Genomic DNA, 27,500 nt, shown 5'->3' on the forward strand with positions numbered 1-27,500 from the left:
AAATCCATAATACAGCAAAATTAAGTGTAATTCACGTGCTTCCTCTCTGCTTTTATTTGTTTGCCTTGGATTGTTTTTTTTTGCCTCGCTTCTTTTTCTTCACGGCTCCTTTTTGTAGTCAAACGGAGCTTCAGAGAGCAGCTGTGTGCAGGGTCCGGGATGGAGGGAGCAGGAAGAGGAGAACAACAGACAGAATCAAAATGGTGATTTGTGAGGTCAGAGACAGGGTAGAAGAGCTCCGGCTGATGATTACATTGCCAGATGGAGCGGGGCAAGTGGCTCTGGAGGTTGTGAGGCTCGAGATAACATTTTCATAAGACTCCTGGAAGCGCAATCAATAGCAGATCCACAACGGCAAGACTAAATTATTAAACAGAGCCATTCTCACCACGTTTCATTATCTGGGCTGTACATTGCAAATGTGCCAGTCCAGGTAGTTGTACTTAGGCTGATGTTTTGAGGGCGTCAGCGAATAATCCAACACTTTGAGAACAACATTCCCCAAAGACAAATTAGTAGGATTTTGGGCATTTCACCTTCTACAGTGCCCAGTATAATTAAAAGATTCAAGGAATCTTTTAATCAAGGGCAAGGCCGAAAACCACTACTGAATGCGCGTGATCTCCGATCCCTCAGACGTCACTGTCTTAAAAACCGTCATGAGTCTGTAATGGAGATCCTGACATGGAATCGGGAATATTTTGGTAAACCTTTGTCTGTCAACACCATTCGCCGCTGCATCCACAGATGCAAGTTAAGGCTTTATAACGCAAAGCAGAAGCCAAACATCAACACTGTCCTGAAGCACCGTGAACTTCTCTGGGCTCGGTCTCATCTGAGATGGACAGTGGCACAGTGGAATCGTGTTTTGTGGTTTGATGAGTCAACATTTGAAATAGTTTTTGGATAAAACAACAGTCAGGTTCTCCGGGCCAAAGAGGAAAAGGACCATCCAAGCTGTTATCAGCGTCAGGTCCAAAAGCCGGCGTCTGTCATGGTATGGGGGTGTGTCAGTGCCCATGGCATGGGTACCTTGCACATCTGTGAAGGCATCATTAATGCAGAAAGATATGTTCACATTTTGGAGCAACATGTGCTGCCATCCAGAGCAGGACCACACCAAACCATATTCTGCCCGGATTACAGGCGCATGGTTGCGTAAGCAGAGAGTGCGGGTGCGAGCATGACCTGCCTGCAGTCCTGACCTGTCTCTGATTGAGAATGTGTGGCTCATTATGAAGCGCAAAATAAGGCAATGAAGGCCCTGTAAAGTCGCGCAGCTGAAGAAATGCATAATGGATGAATGGGGGAAAATTCCACTTGCTAAACTTAACCAACTGGTGTCTTCACTCAGTGTCCAAACACTTAATAAGTGTTAAGAGAAAAGGTGATGTTACACAGTGGTAAACAGTCGACTGTCCCAACTTTTTTGGAGTGTGTTGCGGCCATCAGATTTGAAGTGAGTGAATATTTTCAAAAGTAAATAAAAAAAAAAGTAAAGTAAAATTAAAACATCAAATAATGTGTTTGCAATATAGTACAGGGTGAATTGAATTTCCAAATGACTTTTTGTTTCTTTGTTTGTTTGTTTGTTTTTTTTGTTTTTTGCATTTTCCTTACTGTCCCAACTTTTTCGAATTGGGGTTATGCGTCGTTGCCCTCACTGTGCTGTAGTCTTGACAGCAACTAAATTTAATGATATCGTCATTCTGTATTGTGAAATTGTCTTCATGTCAGTGAAGAAGTCCATCTGCTTCAGTAAAACTTTAACGAGAAGAAATGCACTAAAAGACTATATATTTTTAGGTATTTTAAATATTACTTACGTACTACCTGAAGTGCTGACATTAAATCTAGCTAACACAAAGAACAATGTATGCGGTGACTTGGGAAAGCCCATCAGTGTTGCTGTGGATGAATTCTGGTAGCCAGAAATGCAGAAAGAATAATGTCTATAACATACTCTGACACTCATACTGTGAGAAAACATAAATATATTTCCCCTAACAACATGGAAAAGTTTTTATTTACTGTTTTAATCTTAAGCTGTCTTCCTTCCAACATGTCTAATACTTTGCTAGCTAAGTGCGATTTCCTCACACAGTGAAGGTCAGGCTTTGGTCAAGTTGTTTGAGCGCTACATGACAAAGTGAAACAGACACTTTGTCTAATCAATGCCGTTTGGAATTAAATATCAGCTTTTAAAAGCTTCTGTGATACTCGCGCTGCAGTTAGATGATATCTTGAAATGCAGTTTCCTCCTTTTCACTTTTTTGAGGCTTTAAAATGCTAAACGTTACACATGATTGAGATACAAAAGAGAAGTGCAGACTTAGTGTGAATGGTTTCCAGGTTGAGATATATATATATATTGAAGTTGGTTTGGTTTTTTATATATATATATATATATATATATATATATATATATATATATATATATATATATATATATATATATATATAAATGTGTGTATATATACACACACATATGAGACAACTCATTTAGTCATTTATATTATATATATATATATATATATATATATATATATATATATATATATATATATATATATATATAATGTGTGTGTATGTATGTATATATATATGTATGTATATGTGTGCTTATGTATGTATATGTGTGTGTGTATGTATGTATATACATTCACACTTTAGAATTATGTAACATAATATATATACACATATACACACACATACACAACACTCCGATAAATTTCAGAAATGACTAAATGAGTTGTCTCTCAACACTGAGACCAGACGATCAGGATAGTGAGAGATCTGTTTCTATACTTGGTGATCGGATCCATGAGTAACATTTGAATAATACCGTGATTGGTTGCGCTAGACTTGTACGTGACATTGAGGTGGGGCTCTAGGTTCAGCCTGTAGGGGGAGCACTGGCCTGATGGTTATGAAATATGTCTACTGGACAAACGACTGATAGTATGTCCAATCCTGTGTATATGTTTATTATTCTAACGTTTGAGCTCAGCGTTACAGTCGATAATGCATTAGTAGCCGTCGTGCTCAGTGTTACTTTTAAGCCCCTTGAATTGTGCAGTGCCACGGTGGCAATTTTTGGCACATCACAAGCAAATTGCCTCCTCTGATGTCTTTACTGGTGTCTGACGCGCAGAGCGGTGAGGCCTGGCATTCAGCTCGACTGTTTCATCTTTAAAAGGAAAAAGCAGGCTTCACTATCTTTTTTTTCCCCCCGCTTTGATGTCTGTGGGGAAGAGAGAAAAAGTCATGTAACAGATACAACCAGGAAGGTAATATTTACTCTTTTATTACAGGACCACAGGCTGTAATAAAAGCAAGCCATCAGCCTGCCATAATCTTCAGCATTTTAATTACATCTGCCTCATCACATTAAAATGGTGGTAACAAAGCTGCTAAATCAAACTGAAAGCATCTCCAATTTTAGGGTACAAGATGTTACAAGGGAATTTGCACTCAGTCGGGTTTGTTCTCAACTCATTTTTCCTTGTTAACTAAAAACGTTTCCCCTGCCACCACTGACTCATGTTTCAGACTAAATCAGTATGCACTCATTAGCAAGATTCCTCGTATTCTAGTGGCACAGCCAGTGCTACTTATTGAACCCATCCGCTTTTTCCAAACACATCAGCTCGGCGTGGCCTTTGTGAAATTGGATCCCCTTGACACCGGCTAGCGGTCCTTACTCCCCTGCAGGAGTCATGACACCTTACACGGCTTCCTTTTCATCTGTCTCCTTTTTTTTTTCCCCAGCTCCTTTCCCTTACGTCTCCTGGAGGGGCATCGCTTCTCACTCAGACGGTCCAATTTCCAGCTTGTCCAAAGTGTGATGTGCCAATAAAAAAATATATATAAAAAGAGTTGTAGGACTGTATATATAGTTGTGTGGGGTTTACATGCCTCTGTTGGGTGGTTTTCTCTATTAAAGAACACATGTTGCAAATTAGCTTGGCTGGAACTCCCTGTGGGGGTGGAGAAAGGCAGGGTGAGCTTGCTCAAAAGTGAAAAAGGAGACGTTTAGGTACTTTTTTATTTTTGTTTAAATGTATAGAGGAGAATTGCATAAGCCTGTATGTGTGCTCTTCATAAGTCACACTATTTGCCTTATTATAATCCAGCTCTTTCCCTCTGCATGGCTGTATTTACTTTAGATATCTCACTTGGCTGCTTATGATTTATTGTCGACCCTGTTGCATTAAGATGAATAGCTGCGCTCGCTTTGTGCCTGACATTTGGTTTCATGGATGATTTAAGCATCTCTTTTTAAAGCAGTTTTATCTATAGGCCCGTAGTCGCAAGCGTTATTCCCGAGCAACCCGTTTAATACGGCGAGTCGATTGCGTAGGGGTGCCATTACTTTTTGAACGGCTGTCATTTAGGTTAGAATGCTCCAGCTTCTGCCAGTCAGGAATAAATGAGGATTTAAAAAGGGCACAACGCATGGCCAAGGTTCTAGTCTTAAAAGAACCAAGTTCAAAAAGTAATGGCGCCCAGGCACAGTGAACTCTCGGCAGTAAAATGAGTCTTAATCCATTCTGATGCTGAAGGAAAGAGTCTCGTCCTCCCATTCTGTGCCGAGACTGAAGGTGTGGTCCTACCTGTTTTGTCCCTTCTTGCCTGACGCTGAACTGATTCATTCATCAAATCTTGATGCGTCTAAGCTATCACATCACACCACAGATGTGTCCATCTTTGCTTGGTGGCAGGGTTTATTTTTCCACCTAGCTTGAAAACAGCTCTTGGTATACGGCGTGTAGAAGTATTCGAATTTAATTTTTTTCAGAGCCCGTTCGCCCCGAGACGCTCTTTGTGAAGCCGAGACGAGGACGCAGCAGTATTAGCAAGCCTGCTAATCTTAATTGATTTTTTTTTTTTTTTATATGCCGCCTTTTTTTTTTTTTTTTTTTTAGAGCACCGTCAGCCACGATTTCATGAAAATCCAGTCGTTTGAGGAAATTAATTCACAAATCCATTACAGGCCAGCTCCAGCAGAAGGGAGTGGAGGTGCTCTAGAGGGATTCTTATCAAGGACAGAATGTTTTATTTATTTTCTCCCTGCACTCGTGCTCTTTCTCCACTCGACTCAGAATTCATAAACACTCAGACCGAGCAGCCGTGAGCTGTGAGCGGATTCATCAGTTGCACATAAAGAACAAGGCGCTGGCCGATGGAGTGCTCAAGCGCTGGGATGCTAACCTTGGGCTATTGAACATAACGTCCCATTTATAGATTGGAGTAATGCCCTGACCATTTGAGGGGGAATAACTCTTTATAGCTGTAAGATAAAGTAATGAGTATTGAGTATAAGAACAGATCATCATATTGAGTACTCCACCTCCGTGCTTTCTCTTTTTTTCCCCCGTTGTTTATTTTTGTCCTGTTTCTCTTTGCGAAAGCTCTCAATCCAAGCAGCGGTGTTGATAAATCAGTAGCTGTAGGCGCGCTCGGCGTGCAGGTGATGCACTCCATTTGTAATCTCCTCCATGCAGCGGGGACACGCGTCCAGGCTGAGCCTGGCTGACTGAAAGGAGACGTGCCACTTCTGCTTTCCACTGCAGGTCAAATGCACTGATTTAATGTGCTGCTCTCCATAGAAGGTGAAATGGAGTCTGGCAACCTGTGTGCGCACGCGGTTCAAAGCGATTGAGATCCCCTTCTTTCTGTCAGCATGACGCACTTGCTCTCTCAGCGTTCCCCCGGTGCCACTCAGAAATATTTGTGCTACATATATGCACTGCGATTGCGACTCCTGAGGAATACAGAGTGGAGAGAGAGTGGGTGAAGGAGAAACTCACAAACCACTGTGATGCCTTGCAGAAAGCAACGTGTCAGGGAACGCCAACTGCAGTATGGGTTCTGGATGAGATTCGAATGTGTGTGTGGTGACTGTGGCTAAGCTGAGAGAATAGGTGAGAGGTGTGTGTGTGTGCTATGAGATGCTGAGTGAAAGAGATTCTCATTAATAGTGCATTGATGGGGATGAGTGGGTTGACTGCTGGAGACGGAGGCACACCGAGCCGGGCCTGACTGAGTGCCCTTCATCAGGTGACATTGTCATGGTGATTTATCCCTCCTGTGTAGTAGAGATGAGCAGACAGAGAAAAGAGATAAGGAGGGAAAAAACCCAAAGCTGGAGCAGCTGAGAAAGCCACTAGAAGGAATTGTAATGAATTCTGACGTGATTGATTTCTCTCTGAGCCTTAACCGAGACAGGCAGAGTCTCCCTCTTTTCAGTTATGAAGAGATGCTGTCATGCAGATAAGATGAACGGTGTGCTATGCTATCTTTCGATGCTCTGTGTGTGTGTGTGTTTATGTTTATGCTATGAACACGGTCTTTATGACAATCCAGCCAGGTGTTGAGTTATATTATAACACTGAGTTGTAGATACCAGTCAATTTGTTAACACGGCTCTTAAGGTACATCTTCTGAGGCAGTACAGAACAATATTTGTGTGTGTGTGTGTCCGATTGTGAGCGTGTGTATAGAGCACATAGCTTTGTATATGGGCCAATTGATTACTAGGCAAGCTTGCAGCAACAGGGCAGGCTAATTTAAAAACCCTGGCTGGTCTCTCAGAAGGTGTTCTGAGCAGCTGGGCCAATTTAGTATTTAAAAGGTGCACTTTCTTTTTAGCGGCGCAAGAAGCTGAAAATGCTGCTGCAGCTCCACGCTCTGCTACGGCTGCCTGCCTGCTGTAATTAGGTGCGAACTGTTTGTTGCCGCAAAAGGCATTTAAATGCCAAACAGTGGCCGAACAGGCCTGTGATGAGGAGTATACTGCCCCTCGCTCAGCTCGCTGCCATGCCTGGATGGAGGGGTGGAAGGGTCTTTTGAGAATTAAGTGGAGCCACTGTGTGAGTGGAAGTGCTTGGTGGTCTTCAGTCGCTAATGATCAGGAGCCATCAACGCTCAATCAGCCACTCCAGTAATCAGTCCCATCACACAGGCGGCCATCAGAGAGCAGCATGAAACCCCCAGCCACCCTCCCGATGAAGCATAGCTTTAATTAACCAGCAGCAAGTCACGTGGGAACATGGATTTTTTTAGCCTTGTGTTGGAAATAAAGATGGTATTATTATTAGTAGTAGTAGTATTATTAGTATTATTAGTAGTAGCAGCTGCTGATTAGGAAGTAGACCTGCAGGCTTTTGTATAGTCGCAGGAGCATGCGACTGGTGTAATGCCTGTTAGATTAGTCTCAATGTGGAGTGGTTGCGAGGAGGATTAGCTGAGGCAAGAATAATAGAGAGATGATGAGAGTGACAGAGTCTGGAGGCGGCCTGAGGGAGGGAGGGTTTTTTTTTTACACCGTCGACAATTTTCCGATTTTAACTATTTAATGAAGTCTGCTTTGTCTTTTAATGTTCTGACGAGTCGTGAGTGGTTTCTGGCTCTCTGCTGCGTACATCGTGGGCTGGATGAGAACGAGAGGTGTTTAAAGCGAGAGCAGGCGGAGGTAGCGGATGTGCCTGCGGAACACTAAAATGTGGCTGTGAAGGTTCCACTCTCTCGTTATGAGGGTAATGAGAGGGCCCTGTGAGAATGGCCTCGGGATGGACAGCTGCATGGCTGCCTGTGTGTGCGGCTCTAGAAGGAAAGGAACACACTGTGGGTTTTTTTTTTTGTTTGTTTGTTTTTATTATTATTATCATTATTTATTAGACAGCTTGGGACAGTATGATTCTGTGATCCAAATAGAGAATTATCCAAACGTTGGTTGACTACTAGTTTCTGTTTCCAGTCGCATTGTAGTACCTGCTTGGAGGTTGTGACACTGTCTGGCTGGCAGATGGACCTCAATTTCGAGGACATGCTGAGAGAAACTAACTGGTAGACATTCTGGGTTTGAATACTGGACGCCAGATCTTGCTGGATCTGCTCGTCCGACTACACACTGATGAGAACACCCGACCAAATTAATCCTTCCTGTGTAATGTTATATAATAATAATAATCTTATCAAGCACTACTTTTGGTTACTGCTTTGCCACACTGTCCTATGCAGAAGTGATTGCAAATATGACATTCGACCAATCGTTGGCTATTATGTCCATCGGGCAAGGCGGCGTGGATACTTCGTTACAGCAGGGCTCTTAGGACTTGCATGAACATTTGCATTTGACCGATAAACAGTCTGCACTACTTCTGTCTCCATCCATATGTTACTGTTTGGTACTCTAAGTACCCTGGCAAGCATTGCAGCCAAATTCAGCATGGGTACTTTGTTATCGTGTGAGTCTTAATTATCAGACAAATCAGTTGTCTGAACTGTATCATGCGTAGACCCATATATCTATGTTTACTGCTTTTGGTACCTTATTGAGTTCCAGGACAAGTTGTAGTAAGTTAGTTAAGTTAGTCAATTGTCTGTACTGTATTTAGCCCCATACAAGAGGGGCAGCATGGGGAGTTGGTACAGTACAGGTCTTGGCTATGGACGGTTGCGTCTCCGATCAGTGGTCAGCACTGTTTCTCTCTCCATCCACATGTCCTGATTCCGTACTCTTAGTATGCTGGCAAGAAATTCAACATGAATACTTGGGTACGATGCAGGTCTTGGCTACGGACAAGTGGGTTTCACCAATTCTCACCACTAATTCCCACTGACTATTTCACCCTGACTTTTCCCAAATTCACCATCGGGGGGGGGTTGGGGGTGGTCTTTTGCAACAACAAAATGTTAAAGGATCACTTTATTTGTCGATAATCACTTTCAATCATCCAGGCTGCTAAACCTCCTCCCCACCACCCCCTTCACTTCTGTCTTCCACATAGACGTGCCGACAGCATGAAATCATTCTCACAAGGGGTGGGGTGTGTGCGTGTTGTCATGCTGGTCAGTGCTGTATAGCTGTGATCTGTATTGCAGCATTGGGCTGGAAAACGTCCTCCATGTACGTGCTACCCAGAGGCAGAGGATGAAATACAAGCGCAGGGAGGAGCTGCAAACGGATCTTGATCTAAGCTGTATCACAAATGCACCACGCACGTCAGACGGGTGCACGAACGCACGTGCAGCGTTTCAGCTCCCCTCGGCGTTACTCAGCTTCTCCTGGACATTGGCTGCTTTGAGCTGTCTGTCAGCGAGCGACAGGCTGATTGGTGGGCTCAGTGTATATGGGCGGGACTAAAGCAAAATGAGTGGCGAGTCTTTTGTAGACTGCTGTGCTAATGATGCTCAGCATTACAGAGCCATCAATAACCACACCCCAGTAAGCAGCCGCTTGCATGAATACACCCATACACTCAGTTAACTGGGTGCGCTGAGCTGTCAGCTCTGCTTAGTGTCTTCTTTCTTTATCAAGACACTCTTCTTTTTTTTTCTTTTTTTTTCTTCAATCACACACTTGTCATAAATGATCAATGATTGAGTGCTCACTGTAAAACATGCTTTTTTTCTTCTTCTTCTTCTTCTCACTCCTACACCTTTAACAAAATCTGTTTATATGTTGAAGGAAAGTTATGATTGGAAAGATTACGGTGCGAACGTCTCGATCTTGTTTTGTGCGCGCGCACTTGAAGCACCTCATTACATCTAATTAGATTGACCTCCGTTTTTATCTGGCAGCTCTCTGGAGGCACTTGATAAAAACGAGGTGGGAAGTTGTGGATGTGTGTTACGTCACCTTGGAAAGGTTGAACATTGATGGTGTGTAATAGGACTGAAAGGCAGCATGCTGAGAATAAACCACCAGCTGGGTGTCAGCTAGGATCTGTGACCTCTGGCCAGTGTGTCTGTTCCTCTTCTCATCTTCCTGTCCTGGCTGAATTCTTCGCTTGTGGCTACTGAATCCTGTCTTTTCACCTCTCAGCCTGTCTCACTAATGTGTATGTGTGTGTGTATGCGCACATGGGTGTACACAGTGTATATTTATAATGCACACATTGTAGGATTGATGTGCCTCAGCGTTGCAGCTAATTCTGTTTGCTCACGACTGTATGCGTCTGTGCATACAAACAGAGAGGGGCGAGGCGGCTGTGCCTTTATTGTACTGCAGTGTGAGTGTGTGATTAAAGAGAGAGGAAGGAAGACAGGTGATTTTTCTCTTTGTGCCTGTTGAGCAGTCACTCTCTTTTATTCACCCTCCCTCTGTTTCAGCTTGCATCCGTTTCAGTGCCACGACTCGTCTATAGATGGTGACCTTATCATCTGTAATGGTGGTCTGCAGTGGTCTTTGTGTGCGCGCGCGTGTGCATGCATGTTTGTGTGCAGTGGAAAATAATCCTCTGAGCTCTAGGTTCTTGATGTGGTTTAGTCTGGCGATGCTGGTGGATCCCACATATGCATAGAATGAGAAATGGTCTGTATCCCCGGTTGCTTCAAAATTCCTTAATGTAAAAATAAGGCCTTAATTAGTATTAAAATGTCTTAAATTCACGTTTCAAAAGTCTTACGTATGCACCCGAACCGACGCCGTAAAGTAGATTTAGATGTTGTTATGTGTAGTTGCTGGGTGAGATGGTAACGGCGTGTGACTGTATTGTACTCAGAGTGTGTGTGCGGCTCATCAGTGTTTTAAAGCGGCTCGGTTCACAGTGACTGCCGCTCCACACCAACTTCATCTCTGCCTGTGCTGTGAGTTTCAGTTGCTTACAACACAACACGCACCACATTCGCTTTGTTTTAACGTTAGCGTAATCGCAAACATTTCTGTGGGCAGAGGTTTACAGCATTTCACCCGATCGGTAATGAGAAGTAAATTTAATAAAAGTGTTGCCATCTAAAAGGAGGTCTTCCTTCTAACGCATAAAAGTCAATTAAGTCAGAAATATATTACTATTGTTATATTACTATTTGTACCCTAAATCATTTTTTATTATGTATTATTTAGTGCAATAGTAATATTATAAAATAGCACAGGTTTATATATATATATATATATATATATATATATATATATATATATATATATATATATATATATATATATATATATATATATATATATTTTCTCTTCTTTACAAAAATGTATGTACATTTATAAGACTACTTGTTGCATTACACTGCCATTAAATTACAAATAATGACTAGTAAACACTGCTGTGAGGGGGTTTCTAATTAATATTATTAATAATGATAATAGGGGGTTTCTAATAATTTTTCTTTCATTGTTGGAGCAAATGGTAACACAATAAGGATATTTGCTACGGTCGCTCATCTGCCTCTATAGCAGTTTAGCCAGCTGTAGGTTACTTAAACCCAGAAATGGATGTGTATGCATGAACACAATCCATTATAGCTGATGTATCATGCTATAGCATGATTTAAGTGACGTGCAGGTCTTAAAATATTTGGAAATGTCTTGAATATGGTATTAAAAAGTATTAAATTGGAAGTGCTGGTAGATGCAGATACCCTGGCATCGGCGTGTCATGACATGACTCAGAGACTGCAGTGCCTGTGCGTGTGACGTTTCGAAATCTTAACAGTGCATCGTGTATATCTTCAGTGCTGTATGACGAGAGCCTTGAGTCGATTGCTGATTGGTTGAAGCTGGGTCCGGTTACATCCCCAGAAATAACGTTGGAAGTACAATATCTTAATCTGACTTGGAAACCTGGCATTGACCCGACGGAGCACTTTAACGAGCACGAAGCATCCGGAAAGTGCTGATGTGCGTGAGATAAGGTGAGACTGAGAGAAAGGTCAAGCTGTAGCTGACCGGCACACGACACTGCACAACATACTAACCTTTTAAAACGTGTGATATAAATTTAATAGTCATTGCTCTCGTTTCTCTGTTACTCTCTCAGCTGTTGAGTGCTGCAATCAGCCCAATCTAATAATCATCACATGAGCAAGTCACCACAGCGATTAGAGTGCAGACAGGAAAACAGCAGCAACAACAAAGCCTATTATGCCAGGCTTGGAACCGTCTACACCCCCCTAAACCTCCATCATTCTGCCCTGGGGATTGGGATAGCAGAGCTGGGAGGAGCAGCTGGGGGTTGCGATCAGCCCGATTGTTTTGGCAGCGGTAGCTGATACCCCCAAGCCATTTCCATGCCACCGCTTAGCTCACGCTTGACCAAATCGGCTAATCCATTTAGCCATGGCTTAACCAGGTCTCCACTGTTTCTGTGACAGGCTGTACCCAGAAATCCTTTCTCAAACCAACATTACCTCAAATAGGCTCTTAAATTGACATGCAGCAGGAGTTCTGAGGTGTGTGTGTGTGTGTGTGTGTGACTGTTATCCAGCACTTAAATTTCTGTGGACTGACTCAGTCATCAGTCAGTCAGCAGTCCAGCCACTTGGCAGCGTCTGCTGCCGAGCATGAAGTGCAGGCGAAATGAACGAGCATATCGGAGACATCTCATGTCAGACCAGCGACACGGCTCGCCTGCTTTACCCACATCTCTGAACGGGTTCATGTTTCTGCCCTGCCGTCATCCCAGTCTGTCGCTTAAAAATGTCCACTGAATTCCAGGACGGAAATCTGCGCCATTAGCAACCGTGAAGCATCTGGAATAGTGTGTGTGTGTTTGTGTGTGTGTGTAGATAAAAGCTGCAGTGGAAGCGAATGCAAATTAGAATAGTGAGGCATGGAATCATTGCTGGAGCCGCCATGATGAGCTGAATTAGCATGCTGAATGCTCACTCACTGTTTTGTGTGTGTGTGTGTGTGTGTGTGTGTGTGTGTGTGTGTGTGTGTGTGTGTAGGTAAGTGTAGAAGATGTAGAGCCCCTGCAGTGCAAGTCTCTCTGATGTCTGTGCTGTTGATGTCGATAGTCTCATTGACAAGCAGATTTATTCCTCTTTCTCTCTGTATCGCCTAACCGAAGAGGAAGTGCAGGCGAGAGAGAAATGTCAGTCGAGAGATAAGGAGACATGCACATTGTTTCAAGCGACGGCTAAAATTGGACTTCTTATCAGTTATCAGCCTGTCTCCGTTTATCACCTTTTTGTATATTTTTACAGCTCTGACCTAATAAACGCTCATTTGCTTATGCTTTTTGTTTTGTTTTTGTGTGTTATTGACTTCTTCAATCCACACCAGTGTGATCGTTGCACACAAACATTGTTAGTTCTGCGTAGCAACACAATAACAAGCTCTTTTAAATATTAAACACATCGTCGCCCTGAGACTCCTGTCAATCATTTCTCGGCCGACAAATGAAACCCTCCCTCCCCCGCTTCCCTAGCCTTCGACGTTTCAATCATTAGCTGTTAAGTGTTCGAGCACTCGGGGGGGCAGTGGGGGAAACGGTGAAAAGAGGAAGGAGGAGGAGACCGCAGCGAAGGGCGAGAAGGAAAAGGAGGGGGAAGTGGGGAAGGCACACCTGCTGGGGCAGAGCAAACCAAACGCACACAGCGCCATGTCTCCTGGTATCAAGCGGGCCTCGGTGTATCGCGTGACTCTGGATCGAGTCCTGCAGGGAGCTCGGAGAGTGATTATGTGAAGTGCTCAGGCTCTTAAATGTTTGAAGTGTCTCTGTAGTGTTGCATGCGATTACAGCCACAGCGGGCACGTCTTAATTAGCATTATTTGCACGTCCAGCGCCGCGTGAGTCACCCTGCTTTGTTCCCAAAAAAACAGACAAGCATACAGTAACGTCAGATCTGCATCTCGACACAGCACCACTAAACGACTGAGTCATTGTGCATCGTGTACAGTGTATCCTGGTTTCGTTACACTGTATCTCCGACCGCATAATGCTTGTCAAATACAATCTAGAGCGGGCCTGACAGATGGGCAGGCTGTGTTCAAAGCGAGTGGAGATTTAATATCTAAATAGCACGGGCGCTGAGAGAGAGAAAAGAGAGGCGCCCTATGTGGAGCAGCATAAAGGTCCTGACTGTGCCGCCATCACAGCTGTGACTTCCCCCTCCTCTCCTCTCCTCTCTCTCCCCTCCTCCCCTCCCCCTTGCATTTGTTCTTGTTGACGGGCGGAGGAGGAGTAATCTGTACACAGGCTCTTGCAGGGAGGAAACATGTCATCAACACTTGTTTACCATTATTAGTTTGAGCCTGCGAAAGGAGAGGCAGGGCAGCTCAATTACTCTCGAGCTATGAGGCAACGCAAAAGGCTTCTTTTCTAAGCCTTCTCGTCTCCGCTTAGCTCAACACCCTTTTTTCCACGTTAGTGCTGCTGCACGGCACTTGCTTATTCCACACGATACACATTCGGCTGTGTGCGTGCGCCTTTCTCGCCTTTCTTTGTTCGTTTAGAACAGAGTGTGGGAATGTTTTTCCTCACTCGCTCATGCACACACAGCTGTGGGAAGCCTTGCACGCTGGGGGCACACATGGAAGAGCTTTACTCTGTGTGTGTGTATATGTGCGTGTGTGTCAGTCATACGTTTTTTATGGAGTGTAGCAGTGTCTGGTCTATATCAGCGAGTCAGAGAGAGCACTGGGCGGAAACAATGCGTGAGCCACATAAATCATGTAGGAGAGAGCATCCTGAAGCAGCGCTGCCTGCCACTAATCATATCATGTTTGGAAAGGAGATTAGCTCATAGATCTGTCCGCCTGATGCCATCATGTCACACACACTCAGTGAGACACTCCCCAGTCGTTTTGTCTCCTCGGGTTCACGAGGGTAGTTCTGAGATGCACATTCTTCTCCTTTCCCCAGTCTCCGTATCGTCCAGGATGTGGGAGATCCCAGCATTTCACAGCTTCCTCCAGTGGCCACACTCTGCTCTGCTCTGAAACCAGAGCCTGTTAAAGCACTCGGCAGTTTGGATCTGGTGCGCGAAAGAGAAACAGAATGTAAACGCTCGGAAAATAAACCCATATTTCCTGTTAATGCTTGCCGGCAGGTCTGGTTTTGCTTATCCGGGGGCTATGACGGCGGGTATATGGCATGAGCAGACTGCTGCGGTTTCACCGGGCTCTCGTGTTAATACGGGAGTCGTGTGAGCGTGCCCCGAGTCATCCCCTTGCTAACAGATGAGAGCTGCCAGGAGAGGTGCTGCGGCGGCCATGTTTAATGATTCCACTAAGGAAAAGGCAGCGTGACATGTCATCTAGCATCCTGTAGTCTGGCAGGGGAGTGGCATGGTGCTGTCAATCAAGTGAAGGTGTGAACAGGATATGGTGACCTGCATTGTTACCAAAAAAAAATAACACTCTCTATTGCAATACCTGCACTTTCCGGTTGTTCATTTTACTGCCATTTCCTGATTAACCGCCGTCACACCTCTCGGCTCAAAAACACCCCGCGTGCCACAGTTGGGGTTGTTAGTGTTGGAGCTCTGCACACTCCACACACACCGTCACAACCTCACAGACTGGTCTGTAAAAGCCAGGCTCTCCCAAGAGCCTTAACCCCTCGCTGCACTTGGACTCAACATGGCCGCCCTGTAATTACTGCTCGCGCCTGTTTGAGAGACAAGGGGACAGTGTGAGCGCATGATTCTGCTCAAGGGGGGTCGAGTTTGGAGCGCAGACAAAAGGGGGCAGCACAACAATTCCTGAGAGTAGTGAGGCCTGCATACTCCTTAGGAATGTTTCCACTCTTTAACTCTCCACCCCCACGTCTCCGGCATCGCCAGCGCTCAGCCATTGTGTGCTGCTTGTAATACGATGCGCAGTTTCATTGGAGCGAATGGGGGGCTACTCCGAGAGATTGGGTGTAGGATCGAATAAGTGGCCTCTCCGTTTAACTTCGAGTTTTCGTGGGCTATGGCATGTTCACGAGAGCACGAGGAGCGCTGGGCAAAAGCCAACGTAGAGCCCACGGAGCCAGGAGAAAGAGGCGCAGCGGCAGCGAGAGCACTTTGGAATGTCACTAATCAATTCATCTTTGTAATTGTAATGGGCGGCTTGCTGCTGCCTCCCATTCTCCTTCCTGTCTGGCTGCGAGTGCTTATCTTGATAATTTGATTCTGTGCACTGATCTGCTCTCTGCGACATAAAAACATAATTAGGGTTTAATAAGGAAACAGTCATTTCCAGTGCGAGACAGATTCAAAGAAAGGTCACAGCTTTCAGCTTTTTTTAGTTTCATGATTTTGTTGTTGTTATTGTTGTGTGATGTATGAGTGGCTCTGTGTGTGTGTGTGTGTGCGCGCTCATGCAAAAGGAATTTAAGGGTGTGTGTTTGGTCTTCAGGGGCACTGATGTCAGGGTTTAGATTCTCAGCTTGTGGTGATGCACTGAATGGGCGAGAACGTCCTTGTGCTTTATCAGTGCTGAGATTTCTCTGAACAGCGAAAGCTGTGTGAATCCTCCTCGTCTCTGTATCTGCAGTATAATTCACTCTGACGGTGATTTTTGATGGTACAAAGAAGTGGCCCAGTTAGACTGTGGACTAATAGTGACTGCCTTTATTCCACCTGAATTGAGCTGCATTTCTGCTTCATAGTTAAGAAAGAAGGGGGAAAAAGAAAGCAAAGATTTCACCATAACTCTAACTTAACAGGATTTTTCTTCCTTTCTACTGAAAAAATCGCCATGGAGTCTCCAACAGAACTTTACAGCTTCTCATGTCCCATGCCAGACCCAGGTGGTGGAAATATACTGTTACACATATGCACGCCGCTTAACAGTCATTTCACCGTCCACATGAAATTATTTCTCAACAATGAGCTCACTCTGCTGCTCAGTTCTGCGACTGCAGGGAATGTGAGGCAGGCCGAGGGGGGAGACAAGTAGTCCTCGGCTTTCTGGGGGTTTTTTTTTTGTTGTTTTTTTTTCCACCAGCGGGCTGAGGTGATGGCGCACACAGCCTTTTTGTGGGGAACGTGGTATTCTGTAGGCACGTTAAAAACGACTGTGATTTCTGGCGCCGCTCTCTCTGTGCTCAGCTGTGGCTTCTTTAACGTTCTCTTAAACCGTTTCAATGGTCAGTTGGTTTTGTGTGAAGGCACAATAAATATTTCATGTCAGGGAAATGAAAACAGTGTTTCTGCGCTTCGCTTCCCTCATCCCGGCCCTCGCTTGGAAAGCACAGTGACTGTGGGAGGTCTGGGTGACCCAGTGTTGCCACCTGCTGGTGATTTTGGGGAAGCGCGAGTGCTGGCACTGCATGCAGTCCCCCGAACCGACAGCGGGTGGCGGAGTTTGAAGTGCAACACGAGAAGAGGAAGCAGCGGGTGATTTGCTTGGCTGGTTTCATAGTTTTATGCTTTACAGATGTGTGTCTGGAGTTGTATTCAGGAGTTAATCTATCATACAGTTGAAAGAGTGGCTGTGTTTTCTGCCTTGAAGCTTGAAGCACCTCCCTTTTGAACACACAGCTTTCCTTCCTTCCTGCCTGGCTCCCTAGTAGTCCAAAAATGCAAATGTTTTTCTGTTTACTGTATTAAAACTAAATGTTTTCAATCCCTTTTTAATTGACTTGGTTTTCACTGAGGGCTTTTGGCACAGAGTGAGGGAATCATGACTGCACATGCAGCACAGGCTTGTGTTTGCCAAGAGGCCAATTTGTGATGCTGTTAACAAACAAATGTCTGTTGTTGCTTTTTTTTTTATTGAATGTTTGTTTGCCTCATTTGTTTTTTTCCAGAGTAAACGGGACCATCTGTTAATGAGTGTGAAATGGTACTACCGCCAGTCCGAGGTACCTGACTCTGTCTACCAGCACCTAGTACAGGACCGCAACAATGAGAACGGTACGTGTGTGTTATACCACTAGCAAATAACACGTATTATCCGGTTGCCACGTCTTTCTACTCAGCCTTTCTTAGACGTCACAGTAAACGGCATCCCAAATAAAAGAGGACGTGTCTGCGAAAACACCCCGCTGTCCCCGTTTCCATGGTAACGCTCCTTCAAACAAAGGCAGAGCGAGGTGAAGTGCAAATAACCCTGAGCGTAATATCTCTCGGTCCCATGGCCATCCCTGGGCTAATGCATACATCAAGAAGTAATAACAGGTTAGGGCTTCCACCCGGCTGTGCTCCGAGACCGCATCGATTTTAATGCGCTCTAATAAAACAGCCAAGAGCGCCTCTGCAGTCCTGTCAGCCTGGCAGACACCACCATCCCTCCCTCCCTTCGTCCCTCCCTCCATCACCGACGTCATGTCTTAGTCTGGGTCAGGATGACGGACACTCATCCTGCACTGTCATAATGGATCTCTGTAGTGACATTAGCTTTTTCCAATTTTCCACAATATCTTTGTGGGCGCAAGGCATACTCTTTGCAGGGAGAAGTGAAATAAGGTTGCATTAGACTCGTACATTGATCTGATTATTGGAATACAGGTCTCAGTGCTGCAGCCCTTAGCCTACATGCTGATTTTTACATTGCAATACCTACACACATTCACAGGGATGCAGTTGTCTTATATATAATAGTGTAGTAAGTAATAGTAGTAATCTGGTAAAATACATACTTGTATGCACAAAATACTGTAGATTATATACTGTGTAATATACTGTGTGTATTATTAGTACTGATACTCTATATGAGGATTTTATCTAATGCATTTTATGAGTGCCCATGGTATTTTACACTGGTTATATGTGTGTGTATATATGTGTGTGTGTATGTGTGTGTGTGTATATGTATATATATATATATATGTATGTATGTATGTATGTATATATGTATATATATATATATATATATATATATATATATATATATATATATATATAATATAATGTATGTGTATGTGCAATATAACAAAGATATCACTATTAGGATAGTTGACATTTCTATGATACACAATATGCATCACTAACTAGCAGAAAAAAAAATCTTTAATAGATTTTTCAAATTTAGTGGTTCACAAAAAATGTAACAAAATTAGTCGTTCATAATTGCTATTAATTTTTTTTATATGTATCATTTAGCATGATATTGATATATCATTATATTGCTCAGTGCTACAGTATATTTAAAAAAAAATTAGAAAAATATTTTGTTTTAAAATTGTGTTTATTCATAAATATGTATACATTATTAATCTATTAATATATTTTATTTATAGTAATTTGCATTACATTTATTTGTATGAAATTTATATTTGTAAAAATAGTTTCCTTTTTTGGTTTGTGTTTAGTCTTCTGTATATATCTGATTGCCAGTATGGCTGTCAGTTATCTGTCCCTTGAATGTGTGTATGCTAATGGTCCATATTTCTTTCTCTCTCTCCCTCTATCTCTCTCTCTCTCTCACTCTCTCGCTCTCGGCAGACTCAGGTCGGGAACTGGTTATCACTGACCCCGTAGTAAAAAGCAGAGAGCTCTTCATCTCGGACTATGTGGACACGTACCATACTACGGCCCTTAGGTAACCCACCTGACGTTTGAGTCATATCTGTATTTCTGTACTGCACAGTCTCGGTGTTGTCATGCTAAGCAACAATCAAGCCTCTCAGTAAAAACCTCAGGACTTGACAGCTTTTCCATTATAACATTCTGCATGTGCACTTTCAGCTCAAAGCAATCATACTGTTCTTTTCCATGGCCAGAGGGGGAAAAAAAGAGGACAGGCATGCTGATTCTCAGCATTTGAAACCAGATCTTCCCTGTCCCCCCCCCCCCCCCCCCCCCAACCATGTGTTCCATTTTTCACCCTTTTCCTTTCCAGCGCTTTAACTAAAACCAGCTGGAGAGGCGCACAAAGCCGCAGCTCTGAACCAGTGATTTCAGGGCAAATTAGCAGCAACTTCTGCTGCACAAAGGCTCCTTTGATTTGACTTATTACAGGGCTTTTGGTAAACTCTGTGAATTCTGCGAGCATGGTGTAATGCTTGCTTCAAGCCCCTTGTCCCTTTCATCTTCAGAGAAAGGTATTGTGTCTGTGTGCTGAGCACCCAAAGCACACCGACGCTTGTTATTTTGAAAGCACAGGCGTGGAAGTATGGGTGAAGCTATATCGAGATGCAGTTGCTAGCTGTTGATAGCACTCTGCTGTGTGTGTGTGTCTCTGCGCACGCACACGTTAGTAGATCCCATGTGCTGTCCGTCATCCCTCGTTTAAGTCTGAGGCTGAAGAGATGGACCATGCTCTCTGTAACAATGCGTCTGAAAACGTTTTTCTCCAGAGAATTTGTTCATCTCTGCCTCTCACACACACAAGAAACAATATTAGTTCAGCAGTGATTGATCTCCTGGTAGCACTCTCACCCAGATGTGTTTACTTTAAAGCATGATTATTGTAGAGGCAGGAAATGTATGTGCACATATACTTGAGGCTCATTTGCGTTTGTGTGTGGTGTTCTGTTTTGCAGAGGGAAATGTAACATCGCCCACTTCTCTGACATTTTCGCTGCCAGGGAGTTCAAACCACGAATCGACTCCTTCTTCTACATTTTAGGATACAACCCAGAGACTAGGTAAGACACGCTGGGTTTGGGTTTCCACTATATGCCAAAAATATTATCGCAGCACTTGAACTTGACATTTTCTCAATACATACAATGCTAATAAAGCACCAACAAAAGCATGCTGTCATCTGATTCACCCAAATTGTATAAATAACATTTACAGTACATTGCCTAGTTCCACATAGTTCACATCATAAAATATGTAATAAAAGGCATTTGATGTTCTGTGACGGTCGATCGCTGAGCTGTACCGGTTTATGAACGCTCTGCTGCTCAGTAGTCTATTGATTGACATTTGTTTTGGTGATTACTTGCTGAGATATGTGTTTTTGTTTTTTATAATCTGTAGGTATTTAAGACATGATTCTTCTTGTTTTCAGTCAGTGGGGGCTGAGAGTGTGTATCATGAGAAGTGTAATTGCAGTCTGGTGACTCAGTGGTTAAAGTTGTGGGATGCTTATCAGAAGGTTTGAATCTCAGCATTGCCAAGCTTCCACCGTTGAGCAACAGTGCACAGGGCTTTGAGCAAGGCCTTTAACCTTCATCTGCTCCAGAGGCATCGCATTCGGTGCTCTTACCCCAGCTTCCAAACAAGCTAGAACATGCAGAGAAAAGTATTTCACTGTACTGTACATGTAACAATAGAGGCTTTCTTTTCTTTTTCTTTCTTTTCCATTTTTCCTTTCCTTTTTCCTTATTCCTTTCTCATTTTCATTCTTTCCTTTAGTATTTCCATTTATTTCCTGCTCTATATTCTACTCCTTTTCTTTCCTTTCCATATATCCATCTATACGTCCATACTGAAGCACTTAATGTATGTCATTGTGTGGATTTTTGTTTGGTTTTTTGTTCTTGATTGTACTGTACTATCTAGTGCTTCTTTTTGTTCGAAGTCATTGACTGTGTTTACATGGGCAGCAGTAATCTAATTATTGACCTTATTCTGTATAAGACAATATTGTGATTAAGGTGTTTACATGAGTCACGTTTAGAATATTCCTTTCATGTTCCCGTTTTACATGTTATAGAATGTCGATCGATTAACGTCACACATTACGTCACCGCGCCGCGCTGTCCGACGTTCCCTCCAGAATTTCACTTATCAACATACAGTTCGTCTTCGTTATGGTACTATATAGTGTTTTTTTTTTATTTTACGAAAGCTTCAAGTGCAGATAATTATTTGTCATGCTATAGGTGCAAATAGACGACTGCTTGAAGCCGTGGGCTGCGTCCCAAACTGCATACTTGCCTACTGTATGGTAGCCTAAACACATGTATTTCTCCTACTATATAGCAGGTAAGTACGCGGTTTGGGACGCAGCCGTGCTCTCTTGTTTGCCGTCAAACGGTTGAGCGCTGCCGTGTGTGTACGCGTCCTGTCGCAAAATGCAGTGAAATCTCCCACATGACGTTAATAGTGTGATTAAGGTGTGTACATGTCTGTAACGCACTTCCATAATGCGTCTAAAACAGGAATACTCCACATGTCTTAATTCGATTTGTGTTTATTTCGATTATAATTTTAGTCGGATTAAGGTCATCAATAATCGCTGTTTACATGCTAGTTTCTTAGTCACAGTATCGTCTTAATCGGGGTAATATCGGATTATTATTTTCCATGTAAACGTACTGACTTTTTGTGTTGGAAGCTGTAACCTATATATTGATTTTTGAAAGTGGTGGACAGCAGGGGCAGCAGCTATCATTCTTACAGTGTAGTGCACCATCCGAGTGGATTTAATCAGTGAAGTATACTAAACAGCAGCTTCAAACTTTTTAGTAATGTTTAGTATATGAAATAGTATATAAAATCATATTCAGAGTTCCTACATGAAATGCTTTATTTAGGAGCATTTAACCTGCATGCCAGAAGTTTGGAGGCGAAACTAATCGTGTCGAAAATAAACACAGAAAGGCGATAGAGATAATGGAAGGTTTATATGGTGATTGACATAGAACTGTCAGGTTTAACTAAACGGTGGCTGAACAACTGATTGACTCTTAATTACTTTTTGTGTTTTTTGCGTTTAAAATGGAGTCGTATGGGAAGCTTAGTCATATACACCCGGTGCTAATAAAAACTTTAATTAACTAAATCAGGTGTGTTAAATTTAAGAGTGTAAATAATTAAAAACTGGTCAGTGGAAGAGACTGATATCAAGAAGGAACATAAAGCCTCATCCCATATTACACGTTAAGCAAAATGGTAGATTTCAACGGGGAATTATTTGGCTGAACTAAATATCAGGAGCCATGTTATGTTGTGTGGGTGCTGGCAACCTGGATGCATTGCAAACCGTAGCTACGTCCACATTTAATCCAGATCAATTTGAAAATGCATGTCTTTCTCCATGTTTTGGCCTTTCGTCCACACTGAGATAGCATTTATGTCCAGCAAAAAGCTTTTCAATAAGTGAGGCATTCAAAAACGACGATCATGTGGCGCAGTCATGTCAGTTGTTGTGCCTGCTGTCCAGTTTGATAGCTTTGTTAAAGGGTCATGAAATGACAACAATTTTAAACAGAGGTGTTTGTTTGTTGTCATAAAAGACAACGTTAGAATCCGTTAATTTTAATTGTAGGAGAAAACTGGTTCATTAAAAGCTACATCGTGTCGACCTCACAGGCAATGCCGTGGCAACGTACTATAGTACTCCGATGATGCGTCTGCGTCTCATAATTATTCATGAGACTGCGTGTTCTTATCCCTGCCTTGCCCTGCCATGCCCACTCGCCCTCCATTCTTCTCACAGCCATCCACGCCCATTTAAGTTGCATTTTTCAAAAAGATTGTGAGGTTGACTTGTGCTGAAAGAGGGTCGTTTCATGACCCTTTGATGATTAAGGTCACGTGGTACAACTTTCAGATTAAATATGTAAATAAACCCCTAACGGAAATGACGCAGACCAAAGTTTCTCATGTATGTAGGGCTCTCGCATGAGCATGGTTTCTATCAGAACAGTGTTCTAACGTCTCTCCTTACACACATCTCATTAGAGTCATCACTTTTTCTGTGCTTTAGTCTTTATCAAACACCTTAGTCCTCTTACTCTGTGCACAGGTGTGTATTCATTTAAATATATAGAGAGAGAGAGAGATAAATGTTCTACATTATTTATTAACGTGAACTCCTCATAGCTTGGACTAAGTGTTCGGACATTTGGTGCTCTTATATAAGCTCGTACAAATTTAGAAGATTTGAATTTTGGGAGGAAAAACAGAACATGCGGTTCATTAAAATTTGAATACTGATTTACATCCCTGCTTAAGGAACTCTCGCCTATTCAAAATGTGATCCGTCTGTTATAGCGAAGGTTTATTTATCTTACATACAAAAAGGCCAAACAACATTTATCGATAATTAGAAGTCAAGCTTTTTACATGAAACCCTTTGAATAACTTCCTTAACAACTGTGTTCTCTTCTCTATATTTGTCACCTGATTTGATCATCCAATATTTATCTTAATGGCAAGCAAATACCCCGCTTACATCTGCTTACAGCAAAACAACTAACGACACCTTTTAAGAAAAATGATACATTTATGTTGGGAAATAAGAAACTTTGATCATGCTGCACATCAGTCTCTGTGTCTGCACCTGAGGGAAAAGTCAATCGCTGCACGAGCCTCATCATCTTCTCTTCACTCGTCTGATCTCTGTTCTCTCTCATATCAGTGGGGAAACAGTCGCTCGTTAATTCACGACTTCTCATCTGTCGACTAAATTTCTCATCTGACTGTGTTTCATGAGGCAGTTAAAATATTTTAAAGCTATTAACAATGTACAGAGTGTGTAAGCACTCTTCTCTGTTTTGATGATGTTATGGCGCTGGAGCATCGCGGACGTTTTTACATCAACTGACCACAAACTAAGATTAGACTTATGTCCGTTTCACTATGACGCACAGCTCTCTGACAAATTGCTCAAAGTCTGACTTAGCTAGCAAGGTTTTAGACATCTTTAGGCATGCTGCGTTTGTTAAACTGGCTCCTTCCCAATGTACATGCAGGAACTTGGATGATAAAGTAATTTAGGGGCAAGGAAATGGGGGGAAAAACTAACAGTTTTAATCAGAAGCTGATAAAATAATCTGTAGGTGTTTGCAGGATTCGTGCACAGCGACATCGTGACAGGTTTTTCAAGACCGCCACGTATTTGTTGTAGTAGGGATAATAAGATTTCCAGATTTATGACTGAATTCTTGTGTTTTTCTGAGATCCGATCTTTCTGCCTCGATAGTCACTTGAGTTTGTAAGTGACCTGTATCTGTCCATGGAGTGAACTATCTGCACACATTTCCTAAATAAATAATATTCCTGTGTCAGGAACACCTAGACAATAATTTGTATTGTATTATTTGTATTATAATACAATAATTTGTATTTGTATTATAATTTGTCTCATATTTGTGAGACAAATCCATGATTTCACGATACACACGCTGAGCACTTTATTAGTAACGTTAAATTAAATCTGGGTAGAGTCTTCCTTTGTTCTCCAAACAGCCTCAATTCTTTGAGGCATGGATTCCACAAGATGGTGGAAACATTCCTTTGAGGTTCTTGTTGACATGATTACATCACGCAATTCCTGCCGATTTTTCAGCTGCGAAACTCCCATTCTACCACATCCCAAAGATGTTTTATTAGATTCAGATCCAGTGACTGGAAAGGCCACTGAAGAATACTGAACTCATTGTCATGTTCATGAAACCAGTTTGAGATGACTTTATCTCTGTGACATGTCGCATTATCATGCTGGAAGCAGCCATTAGTAGATGGGTAAATTGTAGCCATGAAGGGATGCACATGGTCATCAACAATACTCAAACAGGCTGTGGCATTCGAGGGATGATTGATTGGCGTTAACAGGCCTAAAGTGTGCCAAAAAAAAACATTCCCCACACCATTACACCACCTCCACCAGCCTGGACTGTTGACACAAGGCAGACTGGGTCCATAAATTCATGCTGTTTGCACCAAATTTTGACTCGAACATCTATGTGCCTCAGCAGAAATCAAGATCAGACCAGGTTACATTTTTCCGTTCTTCATCTGTTCAGCTTTGGTTAGTTTGTGCCCTCTGCAGCCTCCGCTTGGCCTCTTGGCTAACAGAAGTGGAACCCGACATGGTCAACACATCCACCTCAAGGTCTGATGTGTTGTACATTTGAGATTCTTTTCAGCTCACTACAATTGTATAGAGTGGTTATCTGAGTTACTGTAGCTTTTCTATCAGCTCGAACTAGTCTGGCCAGTCTCCGTTGATCTCTCTCATCAACGAGGCGTTTCCGTCCACAGAACTGCCACTCAGTGGATGTTTTTTCTTTATTGCACCATTCTGAGTAATCTCTACAGACTATTCTGCGTGGAAATGCCAGGAGATCAGCAGTTGAGTAGAAATAGCCAAAGCAGCCTGTCTGGCACCAACAATCATGCCAGGGTCGAAATCACTGAGATCACATTTTTGTCCCCGTTCTGATGGTTGATGTGATCATTACCTGAAGCTCCTGGCGCGTATCTGCATGATTTTATAAATTGCACTCCTGCAACACAGCTGGTTGATTTAGAGAATTGCATGAATGTGTAGGTGTAAAGGTGACTGAGTGCTCCGTGCGTGACTGTATATTGCAGCGATCTATTAAACTAGCAGCTCAAGCCTTTATAGCATTTGCTCTGGAAGTTTGAGAGATAAAGACGAGAAGACCAGATGCACGGTTTGATCAGTTTTTGCAGCTATTACTGACACTTCTGTGCTGAGAGACGTGTGGGTCCGGGCAAGCAGCCAGCACTGATAGGCACATGTGCTGTGAATTATGAGGAAGTGTGAAAAACACACGAATTCTAGTCTGTGTTTTTATTAATGTCTGGTAGCCATGTATCACATATGAAAGTGGCTGGGTGAAGATGAGAGATTAGTCTCTTTACCCCAGAATTGGACTTATTTGCATAAACATTTCTATTTTAATGTGGCCTGTATCAAAGGGAAATATATTTAACACTTTGTTAAGCACACGTAAGAAATAAGTTGTAGTCTAAAGGAAGCATAGATGTGTGAAGGCTTTCTTTTGTGAACATGGAATAAACATTTATTTATTTATTTTACATGATTTGCATGTAACGTTTGGCTCTAACGGTATATTGATTAGTGTAGACTGTAAATCCAACTCACAGGCTCCTTTTTCACCTCTGTAAACGCATTAAATGTATTATATTCTGTGTCTTTAATATTTGAATACCAAAACAATGATGTTCCTCAGGCTTTGTGTGATTTAGGCTAATGCAATATTGCAATACCTGTGTATACTGTGTCTCACATCTCTCACATACGGAGTTGACGCAGGTGAATCAGGAAATTTGTATTTTTATTTCACAGCTCAGGAAATGTATTATAATTGTTTTAACGATATTTTTTTTTTTTCCTTTGGAAAGATTAGACTTGGTATTATTTGCCTTAGTTTGCATGTGTTTAATATGCTGACACAACGTACCTGTGAATTCTGGAAACTCTTGTTGAAAATGGAGATTATTTGCATGTTGAGTTGTATACGTGTATATGCTTGAAGTGTAAATCGCTGGAAGACAAATATACAGGTTTTGTTTGTATAGTATTTTAATCAAAATATTTTCTGTGAAAGCTGGAATCTTGAAATCAATCAGTTTATGATTTTAGGTTACTAAGCTGGACCGTGTGCTTGGTGTACTTTTAGTTTCTCCTCCAAAGGCTTTTATTATCTTTATTTATTTATTTTATTTTATAATTTTTTTGCGGGGGGGGGGGGGGGGGGGGGGATACATGTGAACATTTATTATGATAGAATAAATGATCTTCCTTGTTCATGTTTATTACACCTGCTGCAGTATTTCATGTGCACCTTGATCTTGATCACTGCTGATGAAATGTTAAGGATGTCAGAGAGGCAGGCTGAAAAATCTCCACCCAAATGTTGATCAACGCTAGCCAGTGTGTCACTCTCTAACCACCTGACCATTTTGACTTTTGCACTGATAGACTGCATGAATCTACAGTCTGGACTCTGTCAGCTCCAGCCTTGCTTCTGCACAGCAGTCTCTATATTTTTTTTATGGCCATTGTTGATGCTTTTGTGCTTGGTTCCACAATTGTAAAAAAAAAAAAATTAACCTCGTTTAACCTTAAACCATTTAACAACAAATAATCCGATATAGATTTCAAAAATGAAACCCATTATACTGATCTTTGAAGGACAAGGGAGCTTAACCCT

General features: G+C 42.5%; 1 protein-coding gene across 3 annotated transcripts in view; it reads left to right on the forward strand.

Annotated features, from left to right (window-relative positions):
• rerea (arginine-glutamic acid dipeptide (RE) repeats a) overlaps positions 1-27,500 on the forward strand; it is a 193,659-nt gene that overhangs the window by 130,578 nt on the left and 35,581 nt on the right. For all 3 annotated transcript variants that reach the window (XM_017487119.3, XM_053686537.1, XM_017487118.3), the window contains exons 4-6: positions 17,481-17,586; positions 19,117-19,213; positions 20,157-20,261. In XM_017487119.3, the coding sequence (XP_017342608.2) occupies positions 17,481-17,586; positions 19,117-19,213; positions 20,157-20,261 (308 nt within the window). The remainder of the gene's footprint in view (positions 1-17,480; positions 17,587-19,116; positions 19,214-20,156; positions 20,262-27,500) is intronic.

This window comes from Ictalurus punctatus, chromosome 15 (assembly GCF_001660625.3).
Source record: "Ictalurus punctatus breed USDA103 chromosome 15, Coco_2.0, whole genome shotgun sequence".
NCBI lineage: Eukaryota > Metazoa > Chordata > Actinopteri > Siluriformes > Ictaluridae > Ictalurus > Ictalurus punctatus.